General features: G+C 39.7%; 1 protein-coding gene across 1 annotated transcript; it reads left to right on the forward strand.

The window, feature by feature from the left end:
* The first annotated feature begins 1,112 nt into the window (after positions 1–1,112).
* On the forward strand, positions 1,113–24,401 carry cd82b (CD82 molecule b). Its single transcript, XM_079684109.1, has 9 exons — positions 1,113–1,269; positions 6,447–6,525; positions 7,719–7,791; positions 13,458–13,582; positions 15,004–15,078; positions 16,981–17,079; positions 18,230–18,403; positions 20,867–20,950; positions 22,146–24,401. Exons 2-9 carry the CDS (start codon positions 6,463–6,465, stop codon positions 22,221–22,223), a joined length of 771 nt encoding a protein of 256 aa, XP_079540235.1. The 5' UTR covers positions 1,113–1,269; positions 6,447–6,462; the 3' UTR covers positions 22,224–24,401.
* The last annotated feature ends 1,013 nt before the right edge of the window (positions 24,402–25,414 follow it).

A 25,414-nucleotide genomic window follows, 5' to 3' on the forward strand; every position in this document is an offset into this window, starting at 1 on the left:
ATCTGGTATGTAATCTCACCCTTTGTTTAGTGTTTTCTGTTTGGAGGTTGTTTAACATGTCATAACATGATGGCCCTCAGAATCAGAATACCTTTATTATTCCCACAGAGGGGAAATTTGCATCGTTAAAGCAGGAAAGAGCCACAGACAGCTTAATGTTACATAATGTTAAAAAAAAAAAAGTACTAAGTTATGATATAATAAAAAATATAATAAAAAAATAAAAGTAAAAAATTATACTTTTCAAAATACAAATCCTGTAACAGTTCTTAGGATTTAGCAGCCAGGTATATATTACACAGATATTAATGGCGTATATAATAATGTATATATTGCACATATAGCACATTGCACATAGTTTGATGTTATATTTAACAGCAGCACGTTACACCATTTACAAAATGAAAAAAAACACACCTTGTAACGTGTTACAGGTCTGCTTAAAGCTCTTCTCAGTGAATCTACCTGGTCTAGTCTAACACATATTTCTGGGAAACTAACCTTCCCCATACCACATGCTCTCTCTTTACAAACACTGGGTAAAGGGTGAAAAGGGGATTGTGTGGCACAGGAAATGTGTGTGTGGCTAAGGTTGTTTATAGGCAGAAAGCTCCCATGTGTCCCTGTCTATGAACTTTACTTTCTAATATGTATTGAGTCCAGTTTATTTCTTAAGGCATAGTGGTGAAGAGCAATTTAGAAAGTAAACTTACAATGCATCCTTTAAGGCAGTTTTACTCAGCAACAGCTTATCAACATACATGTAAATATAACCAGTTCTCATCTTCTGTTATAATTTGCATTATATGATCAAATGAAAAGTAGCCTACACAACTAACAGGCAGCAATATATACATACAGTAGTCAATATTATGGCAATATGGAGAATGGCACATTTCAGAATCATATTGTAGATCATATTGGATTATAATTTGACTGAAACTAACTAAATATTGTAGTTTCGTCAATGTACTATGTCAAACACTCAAATAGTTATATAACTTTTAAAAAGCTTGTTTAAATTAATAGTTTTCTAAAGAAAATGCACCTGGCTGTGAGGCTTCTGTGCAGTTATGTTTGCTTGACCGGAAGGGGGGGCTTAATAACCCAGTCTTCCGCGTGAGGGGTGTGAACACTTTCCCACACACTCTTTCACACACCCACCCACATGCAGACGCAGACGACTTGTTTCTCAGCAACGACAGTTTAGTCACCAAGCAAGCACGAAAGGAGACGGTCGACCCTCAACCATCTGCTACAGAAGTTAAAGTAAGTGTTAGCGTTCATCATGTTTGAGTGTGTCTGTTTTAGCTTGTGACGCTGTTTACGCTAAAGGCACGTTAGTTTATAGTTGACGTAAACGTGAAGCGAAAGTAGAGTTAACCTGAACTGATATGAATTTAAATTGTTGAAGTCCCTGATATGACTTAATGAAATGGCGGGTCCTCGTTTAACTTGTGTAAAAAGTTCGCTGTGTACATTAGCAATCTGCCGTGGTCACGTCTCAACTGTGTGTGTATGCAGTTTTTTTTTTAACAACTTTGTTTGCCATATGTTAACGCTGGTGTTACGCAGCTCATATTTGAAGTGTCTTTAAAGAACCTCATAACATAAGTAAACTGATTATGTTAAAACTGTTGTCAAGTGGTCCAAAAACGAAGATGAGGAACCTATAGGATTAGCTTCACTTAATGGAGAGATCGTGAAAAGTAATTATTTTAGTCCAGAGGTGGATAAAGTAAACAGATCCTGTATGGTCTTAAAATACTCCATTACAAGGAAACATAGTGAATTAAAAATGTCAATTAAGTAAAAGTACAACGCGTTAAACTTAAAATGAAATGAAAGAAAAACAAGTAAAAGTGCTCATTCTGCACAATGGCCCCTTAAAGTAACATACAGTATTATTATGAGCCAAATTTAATTAAAGTATCAAAAGTAAAATTGTGCAGAAAAGCTCTTTCAAAGTATATTTAAAGCCTATTATTTTATCCTGTTTTCATCACTTGTACAAGCATTTGAATCTTCTGGTTTGTCATTCTGGAACCAATTTTAGAGAATTTGTCAAATACATGAGTGATAGGTAGTGAAGGGAGCTTGAGCTACTTACAGTAGCCTACAAGTAGCTAGTAACTATGAGTGGTAAATACATGTAGTAGAGTACAATATTGCCTCTAAAATGTAGTGGTGTGGGAGTATACAGTAGCATAAAATACTCAAAGTAAAAAAAAAATGAACAAACCCCTATTTTGGACGCTTTTTCCTAATCAAAATCCCTCTTGAGTTTGTTCTCAGACCCATTACTTTACAACAAAGGGTTCGAGGATGGATCTATAATTATATCAAATTAATGTTATTATTTTATGATATGTCTGTAAGAATGCTTCTTCATTTGTGAGCTTTTCTGAGACATTTCTTTACTTTGGCTATACAGAAGAAAAGAAGGATGCCTCCGTACTTCTTGTGAGGACATTTCCAGTTGCAACAGTGCTCTTTCAGCCGTCTTGCGTTAGTGCAAGCTTTTTTTTAGCAATATTGTGGTTTACAAGCATAAATCAATATCTGAGCAGGCACACCTACTGAAGTGGAAATTATTGTTCAACCCACTAGTCTTATGTTTCATTTACTTTTACTAGAGACATTATAAGTAGATTGAGATTAATCTATTATGAACTGACAATATTTGAAATGGTCATTTGTTAGCTTTTGGGTTGTGGCCACCTTTCCCATTAGTTAGCCATGTATTTAGCCGCTGAGTGACACGTTTACAAACTATAATATACAGCGGGATTAGTACATCTTTAACAGATCATCTACCCACATCATGTATCTTTGAAAGCCACAGATAGAGGTGAGTTGTTTGATGATGTGCTGAACAACACAGCCTCAAGCGATTAGATAAAGAAGACTCATTGTTGATTTCTAGCACAAATTGGACTTCAAGAGGTAATATTATCATTTGCATCAAGCTATTTGTGACTACATACTACTTTTTTACAACTTAAAACATGGAATATGTTGTTAATAGTGGACTGAAGAGAGTCACTAAAGCCATTTCATAGTCATATGGCCACCGGTTTATTATCGGCTTTTGTGATTTAAAAGATGATCTGCAATATTTCGTAAAAAAAGATGAATGAAAACCTTTACAGACCTACAAATACTTTGATAATAAAAATGATCACTACTTGTAGCCTCTGTCCACATGTTTGCAAGCTGAGATACAAAACACTTAACTGAAAGTAGACAACTTCCAGAAATGTACTATATGTGCTAAAGCTGTTTCCTATTCTCAAACATAAATGCAAATGTTTGAGTCACGGGAGAACACGCTGAGATAATGATCTACATCCTGTCTGAACACAGGGACTTACAACATTGTTGCAGATGTTAAAACAGGATTCTGGCATGGTGTTAAGGATTTAGTATCATACGAGTGTATGTAGCGTGATGGCCTCACAGATGTTTAAATGGGTCATATATGAATATAAAGGGAGGAGGTGGTAGACGAAGGTTGGCACATTGCCTTGCTTTGTGTGTACACCAGGTCTGTAGTTGATCCATGCTGGGTCCATTACAGACACTGTTGATGCCATCTGCCACTAATGCTGCCTTCATAATCATATCACTACACCATGCTTGTGCACTGGCCTATTTATGTAGTGCACCCCCATGGAGAAGAATGGGGGCTACAAAGGGGAGAAAAAATTACTGCATGGGGTCACAGAGTTTGGAAAGTTCTGGTGACTCATTTGCAGCTTTCTTAAAGAATCAATTATTTTCTGCATGTGGTTTTCACACTTCTAAGCCTCAGCTTACTCATCTTCTTCTCCTCTCACATTGTCTTTTTAATTGAGCGTTAGGAATACTTGCTGTTATACAAGGTTACTGTTTCTTGGAACAGCCGTTTGGCTCTGCTTTGAATTTCCATTGCACTTTCCAGGCTTTATTTTTTACCCTGGAACAGATTTGTCCTTCTCTTTGAGGGAGTCCAGTGTGATTGGGTTTGTCTAGGTAGGTTCAGCAAAAAAATAAACGTGTAAAATGGCACCGCAGCTGCAGTATCTGCTTAATGTGTAAGCATGCATGGAAGTCAAAGTATAGGTTTGTGGTTTTGTTTGGCTTTGGAGCAAACCTCAATATGTTCAGTTGGCTGCTTCAGAAAAAGATATGCTTTCCTTTTTATCCTGTTGAATTTGTTGTTGGAAAAATAATAAGTAGCATTTCTTTAGAGTTGTTTACAGATGGAGGGAACTCAGTCAACAAACATTTTTTGTCATACAATAACTAAGCCTTTTAACCCCATTGCTGCTCACCATCTAGACACAAAGGCCAACAATCTCCTTTACGGATTATCTGCTTTGCGCTGAGCCCTGTTTAGTTTTGTAAACATGAATTGTGTTGGTATTTAGGTTATCGAGTGCATTAAAAAGCTTAGTATTCGTGGTAATAGTAATAATACCATTAACCTCAGTCGCCTTTTGACAGTCCTGCTATACAGATTGTGTTTTCCAGCCAAGCATGGTGCTTTCAAAAAAGATATGGAGCTTTTAATTACCCATGTAGCTTTTGGTTACTTTTATAACAAAACTTAAGTAACAAGAAAACTGCTCTTTTGATGATAATCAATATCTCAAATGGTATTTCTTTCAGTGTTTTTATCCATCCTACTGGTACTGACCCATGACTCTATTTAAGAAGATTAGATTAGATGAGTAATTCTGTTAGGAAAAATTGAAGAAATGTGATACAAAAACTGGTTTTAATCGGCAGGCTGAGGTAAAATGAACACATTTGTTTTAAAATACAGAAGTAAACACTATGGTAATATGTCTAAGTGTGTATTTATAATGTGTTGTGATGCATATGTTGAAAGAAAATGGTGACAGGGATATCATTGCTTCCCTTTCCACTTGCATGTTTCAACAGTTACAACACTAACCAACTCAAGGACAACAAGTAAAGCAGTCATATGTGATGAAATGCCACCAAAGATAATATGCAAAGTAACTCAAAATAATTTAACTGGTAATACAACATATAAGTAAAGTAAAAATGGCAATGTTTCATGATGCCAAAATCCCTTTCTCCAGCCGCTTTCTACACTTGCCATCATTTGGAGAGACTTTTTTGTCTTTAATAAAGGAAAACAGTGCTGAGTAGCAGTATCCTTTTACCCTATATTCAGAAATAAAACACAATAAACATCAGGTTTTTGCTTCCAAAAGTAGTATACAGTACATTGTTCAAAATAGAACTAAATACACAGTATTATAGGCCCGGGCATTGGGAAGAACCCACGGTTTTGATGGAGAAGAGAACAGCTTGTCATCTTGGGAGTTGTCTCTATAGGTTATTTTCAGACTGCTCAAATAACCACAATGGCTGGTTATACTTTCAGTGCTCCCAGTGAAGGAGAAGCTCTGGTTGTGGTAAATATTTGTATTTGACTTGTGGAGAGAGAGCGTTTCATAGCATGTCCCTACTGAGCTGTATTTGTGTTGCTGGCCTACAGGTGTTAAGGAAAATGTTACTCACAGAAAAGTGACTGAATGCATTCATATGTGTTGGCTTGTGCAATCGCGTATACATCTGAACGAACATGTACATAGACGAATGAGAGGAAAACTGATTGGACAACACTGCAGACCTCAGTGTAACATGCCCAAACCTAAAACGTCAGATAGCTACAGTTCTGAACTTGCTACAGCTCAGTATCTGATTCACAACATTAAAATGTTATTTGTCATGGAGTTGTATGACATCAGTCAGACCTTTTTAAATATGACTGGATACGGTTTTATAGGCTTCTGATTTGGCTCAAAATAGTGAATGAAAGTGATTCCAAAACAATGTGTTGTAACCATAGACTGTTTGGTTGTAACCAGGCTTTTGACTGATGGTAAACAAAGCTGTAGGGCCTGGTTTCTTTCTGCCTGTGATGACTGTAGACCGTCTAATCACATGCTGTCATGGTTTCTAAACACACAGTCATCATGACTTCACCTCTCTCCACTTTGTGGTGGTTTCTCCTCAAATCTGTCTCATCCAGGTGGTTCTTCTTGTTGGTCATAACTATATTCGTTAACAAATTGGCCTTCAAAAGCATACTATACTCTTCAAGCTCAATGTTTACAGACGATGGACTAATTGTCTTTAATACTAGAGCAGGTGGGGTTGTTTAATACTGGCTAATAGTCAACAGGGCTGTTGAAAATGAATTAGGCTTTGAAGATTAAAGCTGTTTAATCAGTCACCCCACTCTGCAGATTGTCCTGTGTCCTTGTGTTGTAGCTTTAGACACTTTCTCAAGGCTAGCTAGCTTTGTTTTGTTATTCTATAACTTCTTTATCTTGTGTCCGGCTTCTCTTTTCCCCCACTACACAGCGATGTAACCCTCTGATGTTTAAATTAACACATACTTTCCATCTATTTCTGTCTTCCAGAAGAAGCACCGCCACCATGGGGAAAGGATGCATCACAGTCACCAAGTACTTTCTATTCCTCTTCAACCTCCTCTTCTTTGTAAGTCATGACATGTCTTTATCAGTGTTCTGTGGCAGTGCTGCAGTAACTGCAAAGCATAGCGCGCGCGCTCAGAAACATGTTGCACGACTTCCACTTTATCTGCTGTATTTACCTCAGATAGAAAGATAGGTGTGCTCTGCTCCTTCAGCTGAATCAAACACTCATGATGCATTCAGAGCAGTTTCATGCCTTTCAGAATGAGCTTTTATTTGAATAAGCCTCCTTGTTTAAATAAGAAGAGAGAGAGAGAGATACATAGGGACATGTTGCTGAAACTATGCCTTGAGGGAAAGACTATACAGAGTACCTTTAGCACAGCCAGGTCTAAACAACAGCAGATGGTTTCTGTTTGTTCCCTCCTCTCTCACACTGAAGTCCAGGGCTAGATAAAACCCTCTTAAAGCTGCGAGGATGTCCAGACCTTTCCAATGAGACTGCGGCTGTAAACCTGACGCAGACCTTTTGATGGGAACACTCAACCGGTGTCTAATAGGAAGCGTGTGTTTGTGTCAGTGTTTGTCCATGTGGACGGATCAGACTAGTGAAGCCAGGAAGTGGTGGGCTAATGATGACTGCCGGGAGCTCAACAGTCCCTCAAATGAACAGCTCCTAACCAGTGCTCTAATGACTGTTGTGCTGGGGAGGAGCGGGAGTGGCTGAATGAACAGAACCTGTCATCTATGCATTTAGCCCCCAGTACAGAGCCCCGCCACCTCTAAACAAGGGCCTTCTTAATTACATAGAACTTCATTTCCTCCTTACATGGCTACATAATGGGACATTTAACGAGGCGTTCCGACGCCAGGGATAAAACTCTCACGTCCAGAGCTGATATTTATACTTTTTTCCTATCACCTTGACCCCTTTATCCTTACTTAACACTGTTCAGTTTGCTGTTCTGAGAAGGATATGGGGGATTTGTAGATCTGTGGCTGGCCGGTTGGTAATTGTGAGAAAACTAGTAGAGTGGGTTTCTTGATCCTCTCAACATCCTCTCTGCATGTTGCTTAGAGAAACACAGATAAGCAGACATTGAGGCAAAGTGAAGAGTTAGGATCTGATTATTTCCAGATGTGACAGACTGAGGGAGCATAAGTATGGCCCTCTGTTTAACACACCCTAGCACAGATTCTGTGATTTACTTTCAGATGACTTTTGGTGCCTAACTCTTTTCTGTTTCCCCTCCACAGATCTTTGGAGCATTGATCATGGGCTTTGGCCTGTGGGTCCTCTTTGATAACCAGAGCTTCATTGCTGTTCTACGTAAGTGAAGACACACACACACACACACACACACACACACACACAGACACAGTCACACACACACACACACACACACACACACACACACACACACACACACACACACACACACACACACACACACACACACACACACACACACACACACTAGGGCTGCTCAATTAATCGTATTTTAATCGCAATTACGATTTTGGCCTGCAACGATTACGAAAAGAACATAATCGAAATAAAACGATTTTTTAAAAATGTATTTATTTGTATTGGTTTTTCAGTTGAATTATGCTTAAAGTTCAGGGTAATCAACTGTTAAAAACATACTGTTCAATACATTTTTGTAATTAAATGGATTTTTTCAAAGTAAATGGATAATCGTTTTTAATAATCGTGATATCAATTACTGACCCAAATAATCGAGATTATGATTTTTGCCATAATCAAGCAGCCCTAACACACACACACACACACACACACACACACACACACACACACACACACACACACACACACACACACACACACACACACACACACACACACACACACACACACACACAGAGCCACGCCCTTTAGTGATAACATTCAGCACTTTTGACCTATAGCACTTCAGCTGGTAGATAGAGATCGGAGAATGTGCTTGTCAAATGCTATAAACTCGAGCCTGCTCTGCTGAGCTTATGTGGATTTTATCCCATAGGAATCGTTCCCAAGGAACCACCAAGGGATTTTTTCATAACAAAACAAATATATGACTCACAGATGCAACTTTATGACTTCTTCAGTGATTCAAAGGCTTCCCTGTAGACTCACAGTGATAGACACATCTGTGAAGATCCAGGGGAGGTGATGGCTCACATGTCAATGTATCTTATGTCAGTAAAAAGCAGCTTTATTTCCCCCACAGTTTCCACAGAGTTGTACTTTGAACTTGCCAAGTCTGCCAGCTCCCCAGATGGCAGCAGTGTACAGATAGATTCTCCCACCTTCACAGATGTTGGCACAGATGTATTGGTAAAGTCTGCATGGTGAAGAAAAAGCCAAGCCTTCCGAACGGCACTCAGCTAAGAGACAAAGTTATCAGCTTTGTCATAGAAAACAATATATAAGTTATCTGCTAGGAAGACACTAGAGAAAATATAATGAAACCCAGTTGAGGCTGAAAAAGAACAAGGAACCACGGATGGAAACTCTTAGTTGCCATAAATCTGGTTATAAATGCTTTCAGTGTATTCATCCCAGATGGAGCTTTGCCGAGAGCAGCAGTGAGGTTTTTCTCCCAACATCAGTCTATAAAAAAGAATTCCTTTCAATTTATTATCTGGCAACTTAATATGTGTTGGAAGTCAACTATAGCGTTTATTTCAATAAAACTGTGATACCCTTCTGGTATAGGAGATGGGCATATGACACGGGTCGCAGGACTACGTCTGACGATAAGGGTTAACACATTCAGATCAACCCCCAGATGTGTTTATAACATCTGTACTGTGCCAATCTGAAAGACTTATGAGACTTACTGGTCTTTCACTGTATATTTGAATAGGAGTAAATCACTGGATTGATTTGATTGAATCAAGGAGAAGCTATTTTGATCATTGACGGTTGTCTAATTGTTAAGATGCCAAATGTGAGGATTTGCTGCTTTACTATATTGTAAGTAGAAGTCGCTTTTTTTTTTTTTTTTTTCATTTACAATCCATAACTTTGGGAGGTCTTATTCAGAGAAAGGCCAATCTCTTGAGCAGAAATGGAGGAATCTATATTTAGTCTGGAAGTCTGCGCTGCTTTGACTGATGAGTTGTGAAGAGGCTGAAGTTATGACGAAGACCAACCAGAACTGCCCTTGTGTCCTAAACTAGTCGTACTGAGTCTTGCTTTCCGCTGGCTCATGTTTCAGCCCCTGAGTTTACTTCTCAGGGAGGAATCACCCCAGAGTTATTACTGAGCAGAGTCTACTTATCTCCAGAGTGTAAAGGCTCTACAGTATCCATCATTCCTGCCCGCCCCAGTCCTATTGTTGTGAGAATCCATCTGTTCCTCCTGAGGATATCCCTTCCTATGTGAGCCTTGATGGCCTTCTCTTCTCCGTTTATTATTGTTGTGTAAATCCAGAGGGGGGGTCAACTTCAACTCTTAACTGCATCCTTGAATTTGTAACCTCACTGGAAATCTCTTACCACTCTGTAAAGGAAAAAAAAAAAGCTGCAGGCATCTCTGTTTATTGACTCTGTATGTTTTACCATTGCCTGACCATAAACAGGATCTCTGTGTTTTCAGTTTCCATTCTTTATGAGTTATATTAATAGATGACTCTGCAGCTGTCCCAAAGACCTCAGGGAGGGGAACTTTGGGAATGTTTTGGTTTCAGGACCTCCATTTCTCAGTTAAAAGGGCATCTTCCCCTTAGTGTTCACCCCTTCATATAAATACAGTGATGTTATTAGTTTACCTCATTGACATGGTGCCTTCCGTTTATCTTTCTGTCGCTTGCCAAAACACAGCTTGCCTTATGTTTAAACAAAAGTCAGCTCTGGAAAGGAGGTCTGGGAGCCAGAGCCGGAGCAGTTTGGAAATATGCTGCAGATTAATTCTGAAACTTTCCAAAGTCATGAACAAAGAACCTGGTTGTAAAAAGCATCTTTATTTGGGACACTTAAACTCTGGAAATTATGCACAAAGCTGGTCTGCTGATGTTTACATTTTTTGAACCTGTGCAAAATGTCAAGCGTTACCTTTTTTCAGCTTTATACAAATTGAATGTGTGGCTCTGGTCATGTTTACAGAAGGACCTGCAATACCAAACAGTCCCTCCTTCTCCTCTTCCTGCCTCAGCAGCTTTCTTAAAGGGCACCATCTTTCTTTCGTCTTTAAATGGAAAGTTCTGTGGAAACCACCTGAGGAACTATTTCAGAATAACTAGCAGCATGGAAATGTGCCATGGTAAATGGCAGAACAGCACAGTAACCAGGGGAACACATGCTGACTTTAGAAAAAGTGCATGTGTACTAACCACAAAGCAGAGAAGGTCGTAAAGTACACCCTCTGTTGCTCTTCAACTCTGATGTTCTTGACAGAGGCTCTAACAGGAAACATTTTTAAAATTTTAAAATAAAGATATAAAAATAAAGCTGCAGCTGTGCAAGTTTGCCTTTTCCACAAAACTGCCCTGTCCATATGCAAGAATAATAGCCATGGAATACAAAATAGGAACTTTCTGTCTACAGAGAAACACTACAGGGCTTTTTAAAATTGAAACAGAAAGGGTTGAGTTAGAGTAAATAATATATATTTTGTATCATGTCTGTTACATATTCTATGAGGTGTAAACATGTCTGTTCATCATGTTTTCACACCCTGCCTATGTGACAGCTCTCGCCTTTTAACATGGCCAGCCGGTAGCTACTGATTCAACATGATGTGGGAGGAGATGGTCCACAGATTTAGATGTATTGCCATAACATGCCAAGAAAGTCTACTGAACGTAGTCACAGCTGAGAACTGTTTGAGACTGCATTCGAATTGAACAACGTTTCCTCCTTCTCCAGGGAGTATGTTTTGACTAAAGTGTTTGTTTAATCTTGTGGCTGCAGGGAAACCACACAAAAAACATCTTTCTCACTTATAGTTCAAACTGTTCATCACCCTTATTAAATAACTTGTGATCTAGTTGTGAAAATATCTAATGAAGTTCCTCTGGTGACATCTCTATAATGTTGAATTTGCCTTTAGTGTAGTGAAACAGTTCTGCCTCACATACTGGAACTAATAACTATAAATAAAGACATGAAGTAGTATCGAGCAGAATCAATGATATCTTCAGAAACATCAATACTTCCTCTATTCTATCTCTGCTGTAGATAATGAGCCTGTGTGTGTGCTTGTGTATGTTTTGATGGGAAAGTAAAATAAAATTAAAATAACATGCTTCAACAGAGTGCTGGATATAGAACATACTCTGTGCTTGTCTGCCTCCCTTTAAATGCTACCCTGTAGCCACATACACTCTCTGCGTATGTTCACCGACGTTCTTCTAGCTTTCAATTATTCTCGTGCCGCCACAACATGTGTTGCTCCGTTAACATATGTCAGCGACGTAAATGCATGTAATAACGTCTTTCGGTATCTATATTTTGTCTGAATTTTAAATTAGCATGTTTATTTAAAGTGTCTCAGTACACTACACCATCTATGTACAACACATGCAACCAACCATTTATAATAACAGAGTCATAATTGAGCCCAAGATGACTTAGAGATGTCCATTTTTGGTCCAATCTAAAGTCCAAAAACAGCTGATTTCCAGAAAATCCATTGTCGTCACTTTACAGAAGTTGGAAGTAGAGGGTTGTTTTTGATGAAGTTCTCTTTCTGTGGACTGATTGAAGTAGTTTCAACTCTTGCTAACGTAAATAAGTGGGTGTCCCTTTGACAGAGTTTATTGAAATATACTTGTATTGTCCTTGCTTCAATTAAAGCTGTCAAAATTGATGTACGTAATGCATAATACAAAAGAAAATACCTATGGAATAACACATATCCGGTAATGAGGCGAGCTGCTAAATATATATTCACCTATAGATGTTTCAGAGAATCAATACGTTTTCAGTTTTCATTTATTTATGTCTGCTTTCAAGTGTGAAGCTTTCAAAGAACTTCCGCCCAACAGATTGTTTATTTACCTTTGGAAGAATAACAGCTTGCATCCTGTGATAATGAGTGTACATGATGGAGTATAAAGACTGAGCATGTCTGCAAAGTGAGGTGGTGCCTGAGCATGAAGCAGAACTTTCTCTTGGTTCATTTACAGTACGTTTCAGACAGTAGAGTTCCCCAGTCTTTGGAACAATACATATTCATTGTACATATGCCATACTGTGCATGATGATTGCTGCATGTAGCATCAGCAGCCAATGGGATGGTAAGGGAAGCATCATTGCATAACAGTCATTGGGTCTGTCAGCTTCTTCACTGAATAGATGGGGCTGAGTTATCTGATAGCTCTGACTGCTGTGCTCGGCCCAGGAATCTTTTGGAGCTGGAGCCATTTCACAGAGCTCCGATTCTGGCTTCATCTGCAGACGCTCTGACTCTGGAGCTCCTCGAGCGGAGATAACACACAGCCACATAATGGCTCCAGTTGATCTGCTCTCCAGCCCCCCAATCTTCCATTTTCAGTGGTGCCCCCTCCTCCTCCTCCTGAAGCCCTCCCGCTCTACATACCAAAGAGGGAAATCAATTAATCTCACCGAGCATTGGTCCAGCTCTCTCTGGTGGCCTATTCAAATGATCTTTTGTGGCAGAAAAACTAAAAACCTTCTTGAGAGAAGAAGAAGAAGAAGGCTTGCACGTTGAATCATTTGTTTGGCTTCCTGTAAGAATCAAAATGGTTTTGCATGCCTTCCTCTCGGCTGCATTTGTTTGCAGGCCAAAGTAGAAAAACAAGAGCAAAGGTCTGCTGCAGTTATTTCTATCATGGAACAAAATGTGTAGTGCATTGTTTTTGCTAACTGGTTGTGTGTTGTGCTACGTGTAACTGAACATGACTACACACTTCACTGTGAAACTGTGGTAGTGCAGGTGTTCAGTTTGCAGCACACATATATCGTTTTGAGTGGTTTTGTGTTTTTAGCTTACCTCTTCCTCCTGTCTGTTCACACCTGTTTCTTCAGAGGAATCATCAGACACAGTGAAAGTGGCCTCCTACATCCTCATCGCTGTCGGCTCCTTGTCCATGGCCATGGGCTTCTTCGGCTGCATAGGAGCCATCTACGAAATCCGTTGTCTGCTGGGTTTGGTGAGGAATGATATTCACTTTGAGCTCCAATGCTAACATGCTACAGATTGGTCTTCTTTCTTAGAAGCAGGAACAGGGTAAACACCCCCACCACTACGAGATGAGGCAATTTAAAACTTATGTAAGATCTAACATATGAGTCATTGTCACACAGGAACTACATGTCCTTTTTTTGACACAGAAAACAAATTGGTTTTAATATAAATGATAGAAGTCTGGCCGGGGAGTCCTTCCTCATTTCTCTCTGTCTCCCCTCATATCCTGTTATCGCTTCTCCAAATGAAGTATCTAAATAGATCCATAAAATGCACCAAAGTAATACTTAAAAAACTCCCAGTAGTGTGTGGCCCTCTAATCCTGCAGAGAGTTTGGAAACATTCACCTAAATGCACCTGCTTAAGACCTCGGGCTTGGCTAAGAACACATGACAGATTCCTGCTGACAGTAAAGCCCTTTCGCACTTGTGCTTATGTGTGGGCTGGGGGGGCTCGCAGCATGTGTGGATTTACAGAGGGGGGGGGGGGGGGGGATAAAGCCAATGAGATGTAGGGGGTACAACATGAGTGGGGATGGGTGCATGAACTCTTCAGCGTTAACCCTGCTTGGGGTTAACTGAAGAACTGCTGTGACCTATTTCTCCGAGTGATAGTGACCAGCTGGCAAAACACAAACACCCACACACCCAAACACCCACACACACATGCGCACACACACACGCACACACACACACACACACACACACACACACACACACACACACACACACACACACACACACACACACATGAAGCTGTTAAAGGATCTTTAATGGCTTTATTCATAAATAAGGCTTTAGACTCTAGAGATTAGTGATGCTACATGGATTAGCAACACTTTAAAATGTAAGGTATCTCCCCGGGAGCTTTCTTTACTGCCTGTTTATTTTCCAGTATAACGTAAAACTGAAACCGGCAAGACAGGTTTTTTTTGTCTCGAAGACTGTGAAATTGGAGAAATGTATTAGCCAACAGTTGCTTCTTTAAACATTCAGCAGTTACGCAGCAACAGTATCGTCGATTTGGAGTTTTTGGCCACCTGATGAACACAGGAATGGGATCCTTATGTGCAATGGGTTTTTGGGGCTTTGTCAATAAAAACAGATGTCTGCTTTGGCCTAAAACAACACAATAAGAGCAGTGAGATTAAACCTAAAGCTTAAAGGTGAAGGCCGATGAGCTGAAACTCCCCATAAAGCTCTGTTAAGCAGAAGGGCCATGCTACGCCTTTCTCATTATTACATCTTGTGAAATTGGAAAATCATTAAGTCTGTTATAGCCGCTTAAAAAATGTTGTTTCTCTATTGAGTATTCCATAACTAATATCTTGCAGTATTGTCAGTGTTTTTTTAAGTTGTTCTTATGGTTTTTCTTTATCCTCCTCAGTACTTCACCTGCCTCCTGCTCATCCTCATCGCCCAGGTCACTGCTGGAGTTTCAATTTACCTCCAAAGAGAACCGGTAAGACTCTTTACTTGCTTCCCCTATTCTCAATCTCACTTCTAATTTCTCCTTCTCTTTACAGTATCCACTTTTAGTCCTAATTTCTTCCCCATTTCAGTCTCTCTCCTCATTTGATAGTATTCCGATTAACACCTACTTCTCATGCCCTCCCCCTCCCAATACCCTTCCTAACACATGGTGACACATCGGTATTCACCCTACACAGCTGGGATGGGCTGAGGCAAACCTTTTTGTGCGCCCCCTGTTTCCTTTGATGGAACACAGGTTTGTATTGTAAGTCGCTTTGGATAAAAGCGTCAGCTAAATGCAATGTAATGCAATGCAATGTAATGTAATGTAGCCTAACCAATGGAAATTGACGTGTCGTCAGTTTGTGACTGATGTGAAGTTGGATGTAGGTGGAAAGTGAGATAAATCAGTTGGACTGACGCACATGTGTGACAATGATAGAGAACCAGACCTTTGCACTGAATATTGTTTCCATCGTCGTCTTTCTTGGTTCCCCTGCTGGGTGTTTTTGTTTCTTCTGTTGTATGGGGAAGATAAACAAGTTCATGGTGAATGTGTGTGTGTGTTGACAAAGCTGCTGTCATATGATGACATATCAAATTGGTATGTCTAACACTGCCTCATCTAAAACAGTAATTATCACCCCAGCACCAGAAACCACTTTCAACTGAAGTCTTTGAGGGAACAGCACCGCCTACAGGCGAGATGATCAACCCACCAGAGTTGACTCAATACACCCTGAGTTGAGTGAGAGCCTAGTTAGAAAAAAATAAAGTCCATCAAAATGTAAACAGACATTGATAAACAGATAGGTATATAATAATCCCAGGACAAACTTTAGTGTTTAACACTAAGTAAAGAAAATTAGAAAACGGGTCACGACAAACCCGATAACCTCACTTCCAAAAATGAAAGAATTTTGAATTTCCATGTAAACAGACGGCTGAAGTGTTCTTAACATTCCACTTCTTAAGATAAATAAGTCATTTGAAAACCCACTGGATTATCTTTAAAAGCAAAACGGAACAGATCATCTGAAAGTGGAAACTAAGGGGGATTTCACATCAACGGCGACAATATTAAACATGTGTTCCTTAAAACACTTTTAAGTTACCAAATACACCATAACATGTGGGTGACCATTACACAGAAATGTGTTCTGTTAAATAAGGGACCAAGTCAATAATAGCTCCAGCCTAAATAATACAGGCAGTGTGTTTGCACTGTGCGTGTGAAGGGAGTGTTGTGTTTGAACACTCAACCTCTCTGACTGGCTTCATGCTCTGAAGCTGGTCATTCTCTCCCAGGACAAAAAAGCTTTTGCTTTGATAAGCCTCACACCTTTAGGACTCCGGGAGAGCAGAGGCAGTTTCAGCTTTTAGCCTCATGTTCAGTATGTGTGCACCCATGTGTGTATGTGTGTATCGCTCAGCGTTTGTGTGTGTGCAGCCTTAGACGCGCTCCCTGTGTTTAAGGCTTACCACAGGACAGGGTGGTGCCACTTCCCAGAATAGGGAGAGGCTCTCACTCGTCTCCTGTAGCTCTGAAGATTCATCGCTGCCACCCCTCTGTGGTCTTACACACATAAACACAGAGTGGAGCTGCGCCTACTAAAGCCATCACAGGACTTCACAGGGCAATACCACCCGAGGTGTAGCCCTAAGAAACATTCAGTTCAGATGTTGCTAGTACATTTTCGAAACAAGATTCAGCGTGGGTGTGTTTGTTTTCTTTTCTTTAACACTGTCTCTCGACCATTCACCAAATACATTTCCATGTGGACAATCTGTTTACTCTTCTGACAAGCATGCACACACAAACTATTCATCTACAGCTATAAATGTGTCAAGTATAAATAAGTGACCAGCATTTGTTCTTGTTCATTTCCAGTTGAAATACGAAATGGCCAAAATCCTAAAGGACATGATAATCAACTATACCGGCGAGAACAGGACCACAGAGCACACCTGGGACTACGTTCAGAGGACGGTGAGTTAACTCCTAGCCTGGATTGTACAAGAAACACCCAAACGTTTAATATAGAAGAAATTAACTAAATGCATCAGACAAATATATTGTAGTACAGTTCAGATTGTGCCATCAATACCCCTAGCCACTGACCATACAAATGACTGTTATAAGAATGAATGCCACATAGATCCAGGTAAAGCAGCAGGTAGGTATAACTGAAGGAAATGAAAGGAAAACGATCCTTTACACTGGAGCATGTCTGCATGATAAACCACACCGCTAGCCTCACGGTCACATCATTTAAATGGCCTTAGTTAGCTACGTTAGCAATGTTTTGGTGCAATACTTTACAAATAAAACCAATTACTAACAAACCATGCATTGCCTATTTTATTTAAGTTATTCAATTAGTAGTTTTAGTACAGAATTGTATTTAGATGTCACTGCCAGTGTCATGTTTTGCACCACATTTAAAAAAAGGTTCTCCACTACAATATGTTATAGGTGATTTGAATTTTGTTAAGAGTGCTCAAAACCTTGGAAACATACATGTAACAGCCACACATTGTCTTTTCCCTCGCTTTGAAACCCACCGACCTCACAGTGAACCCTTTTTAACTGAATCTATTTTCTACTGCCATCTCTGTGGGTTTCAAACTAAATTCCTTTCACTTGCTTTGTATTGTTTCGAGCTGGGAGTGTAAGATTTAGGAATGGATATCTCAGGATCTCAGCACATCAAACTGAAACTATTTGTACAATCAAACACTTAAAGGGTATTTCTTTTCTTTTTACTTGGGATAAAATGACTCATTTAACTAATCAGTACATGGCAAATAAAAACAGGTCAGCTGATTGTTCTACGCTCTGATAAAGTTTATTCATTTTCTCCCCTATCTCCTTCCTCCTTCTCTCACTCCCTTTCCTGCCAAGGCCCAAATCTTTCTGAAAACAGCAGCCGAGAACAGATTAGGCTCAAACACCATAAAAGAGATTTTCCTTTACTGATCCAATCCATTTCTAGTTTTGCTTTCATGTAATTTACTTAACTAATCATTTCCGTCTCTCGTCTTTTTAGCTTGCTATTTGTTTTTGTGCCTTTTCATTCAATCCTCCTCTTTATCTCCATATATTTCACTCACATCCTCCCTCTCTTTTATGTCCCCAGATGAAGTGCTGTGGATGGACTAGTCCAGGCAACTGGTCTGAGAACGTTTTGATCAAGAACAACTCCGAGAACCTCTACCCGTGTTCTTGTCGCAATGTGTCCCTGCCTGGCACCGACATTAGGGAAGTCGGGATGTGTGAGCACCTGTCCCCAGAAACACCCATCTATCAAACGGTACATGACCCTTAAACTGCAGCTCTGTTCTGTTTCTCTAATGTTGAAAATCATTTGGAATTTACTGATGAAGCCAACAGCTGTTTTCCCAATTGTCCCGTCTCAGTTCAGTATCAAGTATCAACGCTGTCAGGAAATAATTGCTTTGGCAGTATTTGTGAATACATTGTTGTGATGGAGTAGACTAACTCTGGGATCGGTTATTAAATCTTTCCAACTGTGCCGTCTCGTTTCATAAGTCTGGGGTCACTCAATTCAATTCTATATGCTTTATTGGCATGGATGTCAGGTGAACAATATTGCCAAAGCGTCAAGGATAATACAATTCAATTGTGATAAGTAAAGAAAAGAAAAGAAATACAATCCATTCATTCAACAATTTACAACAATATATTATTGAAAAACCGCAAGTATCAAATGTAAAAACAAACAAACAAACACACACAAGAAAGTCACATGAAGTAGAACGGTGGTTCCCAACCTGGGGGGTGCCAAAGTCCGGAGGGGGGGGCGCCAGGCCTCAGATGGTTTGAGGCCAAATATCATATTTTTAGACTTTTTTTTTTTTTTTTAACATATAATTTTAACGCAATACATGATTGTCACCAAAAGCCTTGTCTCTACATTACAATAAAATATAAAACATCATTGATTAATTAATTTGAATAACAATTTAAGTTAGTAGCTAATAAAGGCATAAAAAGACAGAAATGTATAATTCTTTCTTTAATAGAAATGTTTCTTCTGCCCGTAAAGTGTCCAAACCAGGCTTTTCTGGATAAGCGCATTTTTAAAACATAGTCATTGTCCATGCCGGTTTCAATTGGATTATTTGTCACAGTTGCTCCGATCAGATCGGTCTCCTCCATTTGTAGATTATTTACGATTTTTGAATCCACATAAACACATCGGCAAAATCCGGCTTACTTTGAGCATGTGTTTTAAACAGTTTAATCCCTTTGTGAATTGTTTCCACTTCTGCGCCGTCCTTTAAGTTCTTCAGACAGCGGGAATCCAAATGAATGAATCCTGAGTCCAATAACCATCAAAGTCACTCGAATAGTGCTCCTTAATTACGCTTTCATCCTCCTTTAACAAAATACTTCACATTCATCTAGTTTGTGACAGCAGTTGTAGCATTTTTGAGACTTTTAAACTTTAATTACAGCTGGCGCAACTTCCAACAGGAGTCATTTGGGGGGGGCTCTTGGGAAAAAAGGTTGGGAAACCCTGAAGTAGAGGACTCTCTCACTCAGGCAGCGTGTGAAACTGCTGTGTCGAGCAGCTGCAGCTCCAGCCTGCCGTCTGCTTCCCCATGCTGAAAGTTTTACTGTGTTTGCATTGTTGGTTGATCACGTCACTATACGGATGTGTTAGATATTACTTAATTTAGTATGTCTTGCTTTCATTCACAATATCTCCTCAAAGGGCGAACATACGATTATTTTAAATGTGTTTCTTTGTTTTTTCTAGTTTAAAGGGTCACTATTATGCTCATTTTCTGGTACATATTTGTATTGTGTGCCACTACTGTGACTTGTTTATATGTTTTAATGTTCGAAAAGGTCTTTATTTTTCTTATCCTGCCTGTGCTGCAGCACCTCTTTTCACCCTCTGTCTGAAACCAGAGCCCAGTCTGCTCTGATTGGTTAGCTGGACGGCTCTGTTGTGATTGGTCGACCTTTTAGAGATGTCCCTCCCCTTAGTCTATCACGTAGAATGTGTTGGAACGCTAACCAATAGAAGCCGAATGTTATGTAGTGGTGTCACCATGGCATAAGTTTATATAGGACCACAATGGAGGCGAACTTTGAGATTTTAGCCTTTGCAGACAATTTACATGCACACAATATATATTTTACAGGCAGTGGATAGCTAAAGAATAATAGGGCCCCTTTAACATTTCCCCTTGATGATGCATCTTTAGGAAAGGGTTGGCAACCTGTGTTTGCTACCCTGGCCTACTGGTTCATATAAATGGAAACATGAAAGTGAATTCTAACAGTCTAAACCCAGCTGCAATGCTAAAGCAAGCCTGCCTCGTTCTAATAGACCATCCTCCTTTACATAATTACACAGGTCGGTGTGACTGGTGTTATGTAACTTTCGGCTGCCGGCTCCGTGTGTCACTACGGTCGTACTGAATTAGCAGAGTGAACACCCACAGCTGAGGCGTGTTATTTGTGTTGTGGAAACACCCGGAAAGCTCTATTATTCTGTTGTTTGGTCTGCGTGTTTCAAAAACGTTTCTCCCCCTGTTCGTAGCGCTTTCCTCCCCTCAGCTAGGCCGTGTTATTCTTCCACTCACTGACCCAGTCCAGAGACAACAGTTGTGTTTTGAAAAGGCTCTGTTCATGTCCGGCTGGGATCACGTTGCCATTCATCTCTTCTCCACTCATCGCCCTGAAACCCCCCTCTTTCCATGTCTTTCTAAACCTCTCCCTCTCTTCTTCTCTCCTTCAGGGCTGTGCTGCCAGCGTGGAGAAATGGCTGCTTGACAACTGTGGAGTTATTCTGGGTATCTGTGTCGGTGTGGCAGTCATACAGGTATCCATTTTTCTCCCCGAACAGACATTTTTCAAACTATCTTAATATCTATACTCAAATGCCATGTGTACTCTATCTTTTATAAAAGTGTCACTAATAAGTATTCCCCCTTCATACTGGCAGTGAATCAATCCCTCTCTGATACAAACTACCGTCATTTTCGGACTATAAGCCACGCCTTTTTTCCCATTTTTCGACCCTGCGGCTTATATAACGGTGCGGCTAATCTATGGATTTTTACAGCTAACGGCCACTAGGGGACCTCCTAAATCTATGGATTTGACAGGTTACAGTCCACCACCTTTAACTCTATGGGCTCTATGGCCGGTCCGCACCCCCCACCTTTAAGCGGCGGGCTCCAGCAGGAAAAGCTGGAGGCCGGAAAAGAGTGAGACAGGTAGCGCGCAAAAATAAAAGTGCAACCGAGAGTGGTACGAGAGACAGAACGAGAGCAAGACAGACAGACATTACGAGAGCGAGACAGTTTGTCCCCGTACCACTGGTTGAAAACCACTGCTGTACATCACTGCCGGTACGTGCGCTGGGAGCGCACCGTGTAAGTTTTGAAAGTTGAAAAGTTTGTGTGTCTGAAACGCTATGTGATACAGTACAGTTTACACAGCACAGTACATGTTCTGTAGCTACTATTGCACTAAATGCTAACACTTGAATACGTTATGCAAAAATGCAACTTGTTTGTTGAAATGTTAATAAATGGGAGCTTCCTCAAACAGCCATCTCTTTCCAGACAATCCCCTCTGTGCACCAACCCTTACATATTGTAATTAAACATTAAAACACCTGTGGCTTATAGTCCAGTGCGGCTTATATATGTACACATCATTCAATTTAGCTGCTGCGGCTTATATTCAGGTGCGCCTTATAGTCCGGAAATTACGATACATTGTTAAAGATAATAGTCAATCCAAAAAACGAAATATTTGTTTAAAAGCTAAATGAGATATACAATTGTTGGAAGTCCAGGTGTTGGTTTTCTTGCCAAGAGTCGAAGTAGATATGCAGATTTTACCACTCTGATGTCGTTCTGTTAAATATGAGCTAGCCTGAAATTCAGTGAAATGGTTCCCCTAGGTTTGGATGGAAAACTGTCAACTTTTGTCTTTATTTTTAAACGAAGGCTCCATTGTTCAGTTTCAACTCAGATAACTAAGTCGACAATTTCCTTTTTCTCCAGCTCCTCGGGATGATCCTGTCCATGTGTCTGTGCAAGAGTGTCGTCCAGGAGGATTATACCAAAGTACCGAAGTACTGATCTGAAGTCGGAGCCAGCTTCACACGCAGATGCATGGACTCTCTTCCTCTCACTCTTTCTCTCTCTCTCTTTCCTTGTCTCACTTTCTTATGAACACACACACACACACACACACACACACACACACACACACACACACACACACACACACACACACACACACATTAAGACAGCTGTCTCCACCACTTGAGCCTCTCCTGCCTTCACAGCTGTTCACATTTCTCACGCCCCATATGTCCCACAAACACACACGCACACAAACACCCACCTTTCAATCCATTTTTGACACACTTGTTGGACAGGAGTCTACAAGTTACCATTGTTGTCTTATTATTTTGTATTTTTTAAGGAGACTTTTTTTTGTGGAAGCCTGAGAATTGTGCATGTTTGATACTATGCAGAGATTCATCTATGTGTCGTTTTTGTTTTTCTTCGCTGACCTCAGTGAAGCGCTTAACATAGTTAGTAGAGAGAGCACTTTAGTGACACTTGGTGAGCAGAGGGCCCGTGACTGAGGCGCATGGAGATGAGAGGGAGGGTGTGGGGGGGGGGTGGATAAAGGATTAATGCCACTTTGTGATCATGCACTTGGTATTTTTGGTGCGGAGGGTGGAGGAGAGGCCCAGGGCAGGGCTGCTGTGGTGGAGATTTCAGTTTCTCTCATCAGCCCTGATATTAACCTCCGTTTACATCCAGCGCCACCGCCTCCTTCTCCCTCCTGCTATCCATCATCTGTGAGCGTCTCAAAATCACGCCTCTGGCCTCCTCTCGGGTGTGTCTGACTGGTAACCAGTAGCTTTCCAAAATGGCTAGTTTTGCATGAAGTAAGCGTTTGTATGATATGTTGAGTGAGTATTTTTATTTCTTATTTTATATTCTCATGTCATCTCTGTTTTTTTTACAGCTGTATATATATATGACTGTTAAGGGATTATGGCACGTCAGTGCTTGGTCAGCGGTTTATATGGGAATGTTGTCACCCACATGCTCTTGTTTTAAGAGTCCTATTGTTCTTGGTTTCCTCTCTATTGTTTATGATGTACAGAATGTGGCGGACACAGCAGCCCGTCAGCACTATTTCGGTCTAGATCAGAGAAATTGGAACCCTTAGAGTGAGTCTGTCATCACTCTTAAAGCCATGTTTTTATACTTTAACATATCATGAGTTAGTGAACAAACATCCTGTCATATCGCCTGCCCTGAATATCTTTATTTAAGCTCCTCATACCTGCTCTCATTTAAAAAGAACACAGCGACCAGAAAGTATTTTGCTTTCCCTGGTTGATTTGCTGTTTTCGTTTGGCCTGTTTTTATATTATCGTAACAAGAGCAGAACTAAAACAATAGAAAACGTGCAGTGATTGCATGTTACAGAGGCTGCTATGACCAGAACATGTTCATCACCTCATTCTATCTCTGCTAAAAAATATTTCCACAATAATGCTGCTTTAAGTATCCTGATTCCATATCTCAGTTATTCCTCTTAATTTCAAATCACTATTATAGCTGAATGAATGGTTAATGTAGTGGATAGACTGCACTTGTATCCAGTTATTTCAAATCATGTTCATCAGTGTGTACAAGAGGGCCAAAAAGTCTCATTTAAAAAAAAACGTATAAAGAATTGTATCCGTCAGAATTACTGTCAGTTATTTTTTATGACCTGCCCAATTAAAACGTTAATTTATACAAGAAGGCTTTTTTGTTTGTGTTTAAAAATTACACTTTTACAAACATTCATTGTTTTGTTTAGTAGAAGAAGCCATGTTAAAAAAAATGTTTGTTTTTATTATTGAGACTTATTATTAATAAATCTGAACCCAATAGAATCCATTGATTATTTCTTTCATTCTGTGTGTCTCAAAATGCAGCTTAACTTGATATGAAGACTGATTTTGTCAAGCAGGTTACTAATGTATCTTTTCCTTGGTCATTTGTCGGGTGTCGTACATAGTCCATCCAGTAGATGGCAGTATATATTCACAGTGTTGCAGATTCAGTCAGAAATGCACTTGGACATGATGAGCAAAATGAATACAGTATGTTATGGTGTTGAAGTGTAAAAAGAAAGATTATTCATCAATTAATTGATTATGTTTTAAATTGTTGATTTGTAGAAGCTGCAGGTGTTATAATAACCTTCAAACAGGTTTTAAAGTAACTCCATATTTGACCATCTATCACGTTGCTATACCTCACTAATTTATTTATTTTTAATTTAATCGTGTTGTATTTTCTTGATAAGTTAGTTGACCACCCTGTGGCTGAACAGAACAAAAGGCTCCACATCTATTCATGTTCTCACAATAACAGGATTTTTACAATAAGAGCTTCTCCTTTATGATTTAAGTGCAATGAATCTTATCAAGGCAAGGGAGCCTCATGATGTCATGTCAGAAGCTAATACCTCACCACTGACTCACAAGCACTGTTTTTGAAGCAAAAAAACATGGCACCGACCTGGCTGCTCCAATCCAATGTTTTGTAAGACTGTTAACCTCAGTATAATGAATACAGTGTTCTCTCTGGACTCTTTTGAAGTTACAGAGCCACATTTCATCAATGAGCTTTGTCAATGCCGAGTGCTGCAAGAACCAAACATCACACTTTGGAGTGGATTCGAGGAAAAAAATGTAGTTACATTTTTCTAAATGTTTTGAACTAAAAAAGGATTTTTATCAGGCTCAATAGATAGTTATCAATAGATAACATGAAAAAACACAAGGTTTATGTATACAGCAAACAGAGTTGATATAATAATAATAATAATAATAATAATATATCCTGTTGATATAAAGGTCACGCCAAAATTAACCCATAAGAACCCGGACTCATTTCTACTTTTGGGGAAATGAAGGGGAACATCATTTAGACTAAATAGACCACCTAGAACACATTTCTGTCAAGTAACCCCTCCTCAAATATCTGAAATGTGACATGAGCACTGAGCAGATCATAATAATATTTCTAATTGTGCATATATGTCACTTTGGGTTTACTGTGAAAGTTTAGGGTTAAAGTCCCGATGTGACACCAGTGTCACAGCGATGTTTGTCTCATTTGTTTCATATCAATTTGATCAAGAAATGTTTCCACAACAGGTTAAATGTAATGAGGGAAATGTTATGTAAGCATTTTAATTCTTAAATGGCTTGAATTTTACCTTTAGCAACAAACAAAAAAGCTTTTGA

Source organism: Notothenia rossii (genome assembly GCF_949606895.1).
Source record: "Notothenia rossii genome assembly, chromosome: 5".
Lineage (NCBI taxonomy): Eukaryota > Metazoa > Chordata > Actinopteri > Perciformes > Nototheniidae > Notothenia > Notothenia rossii.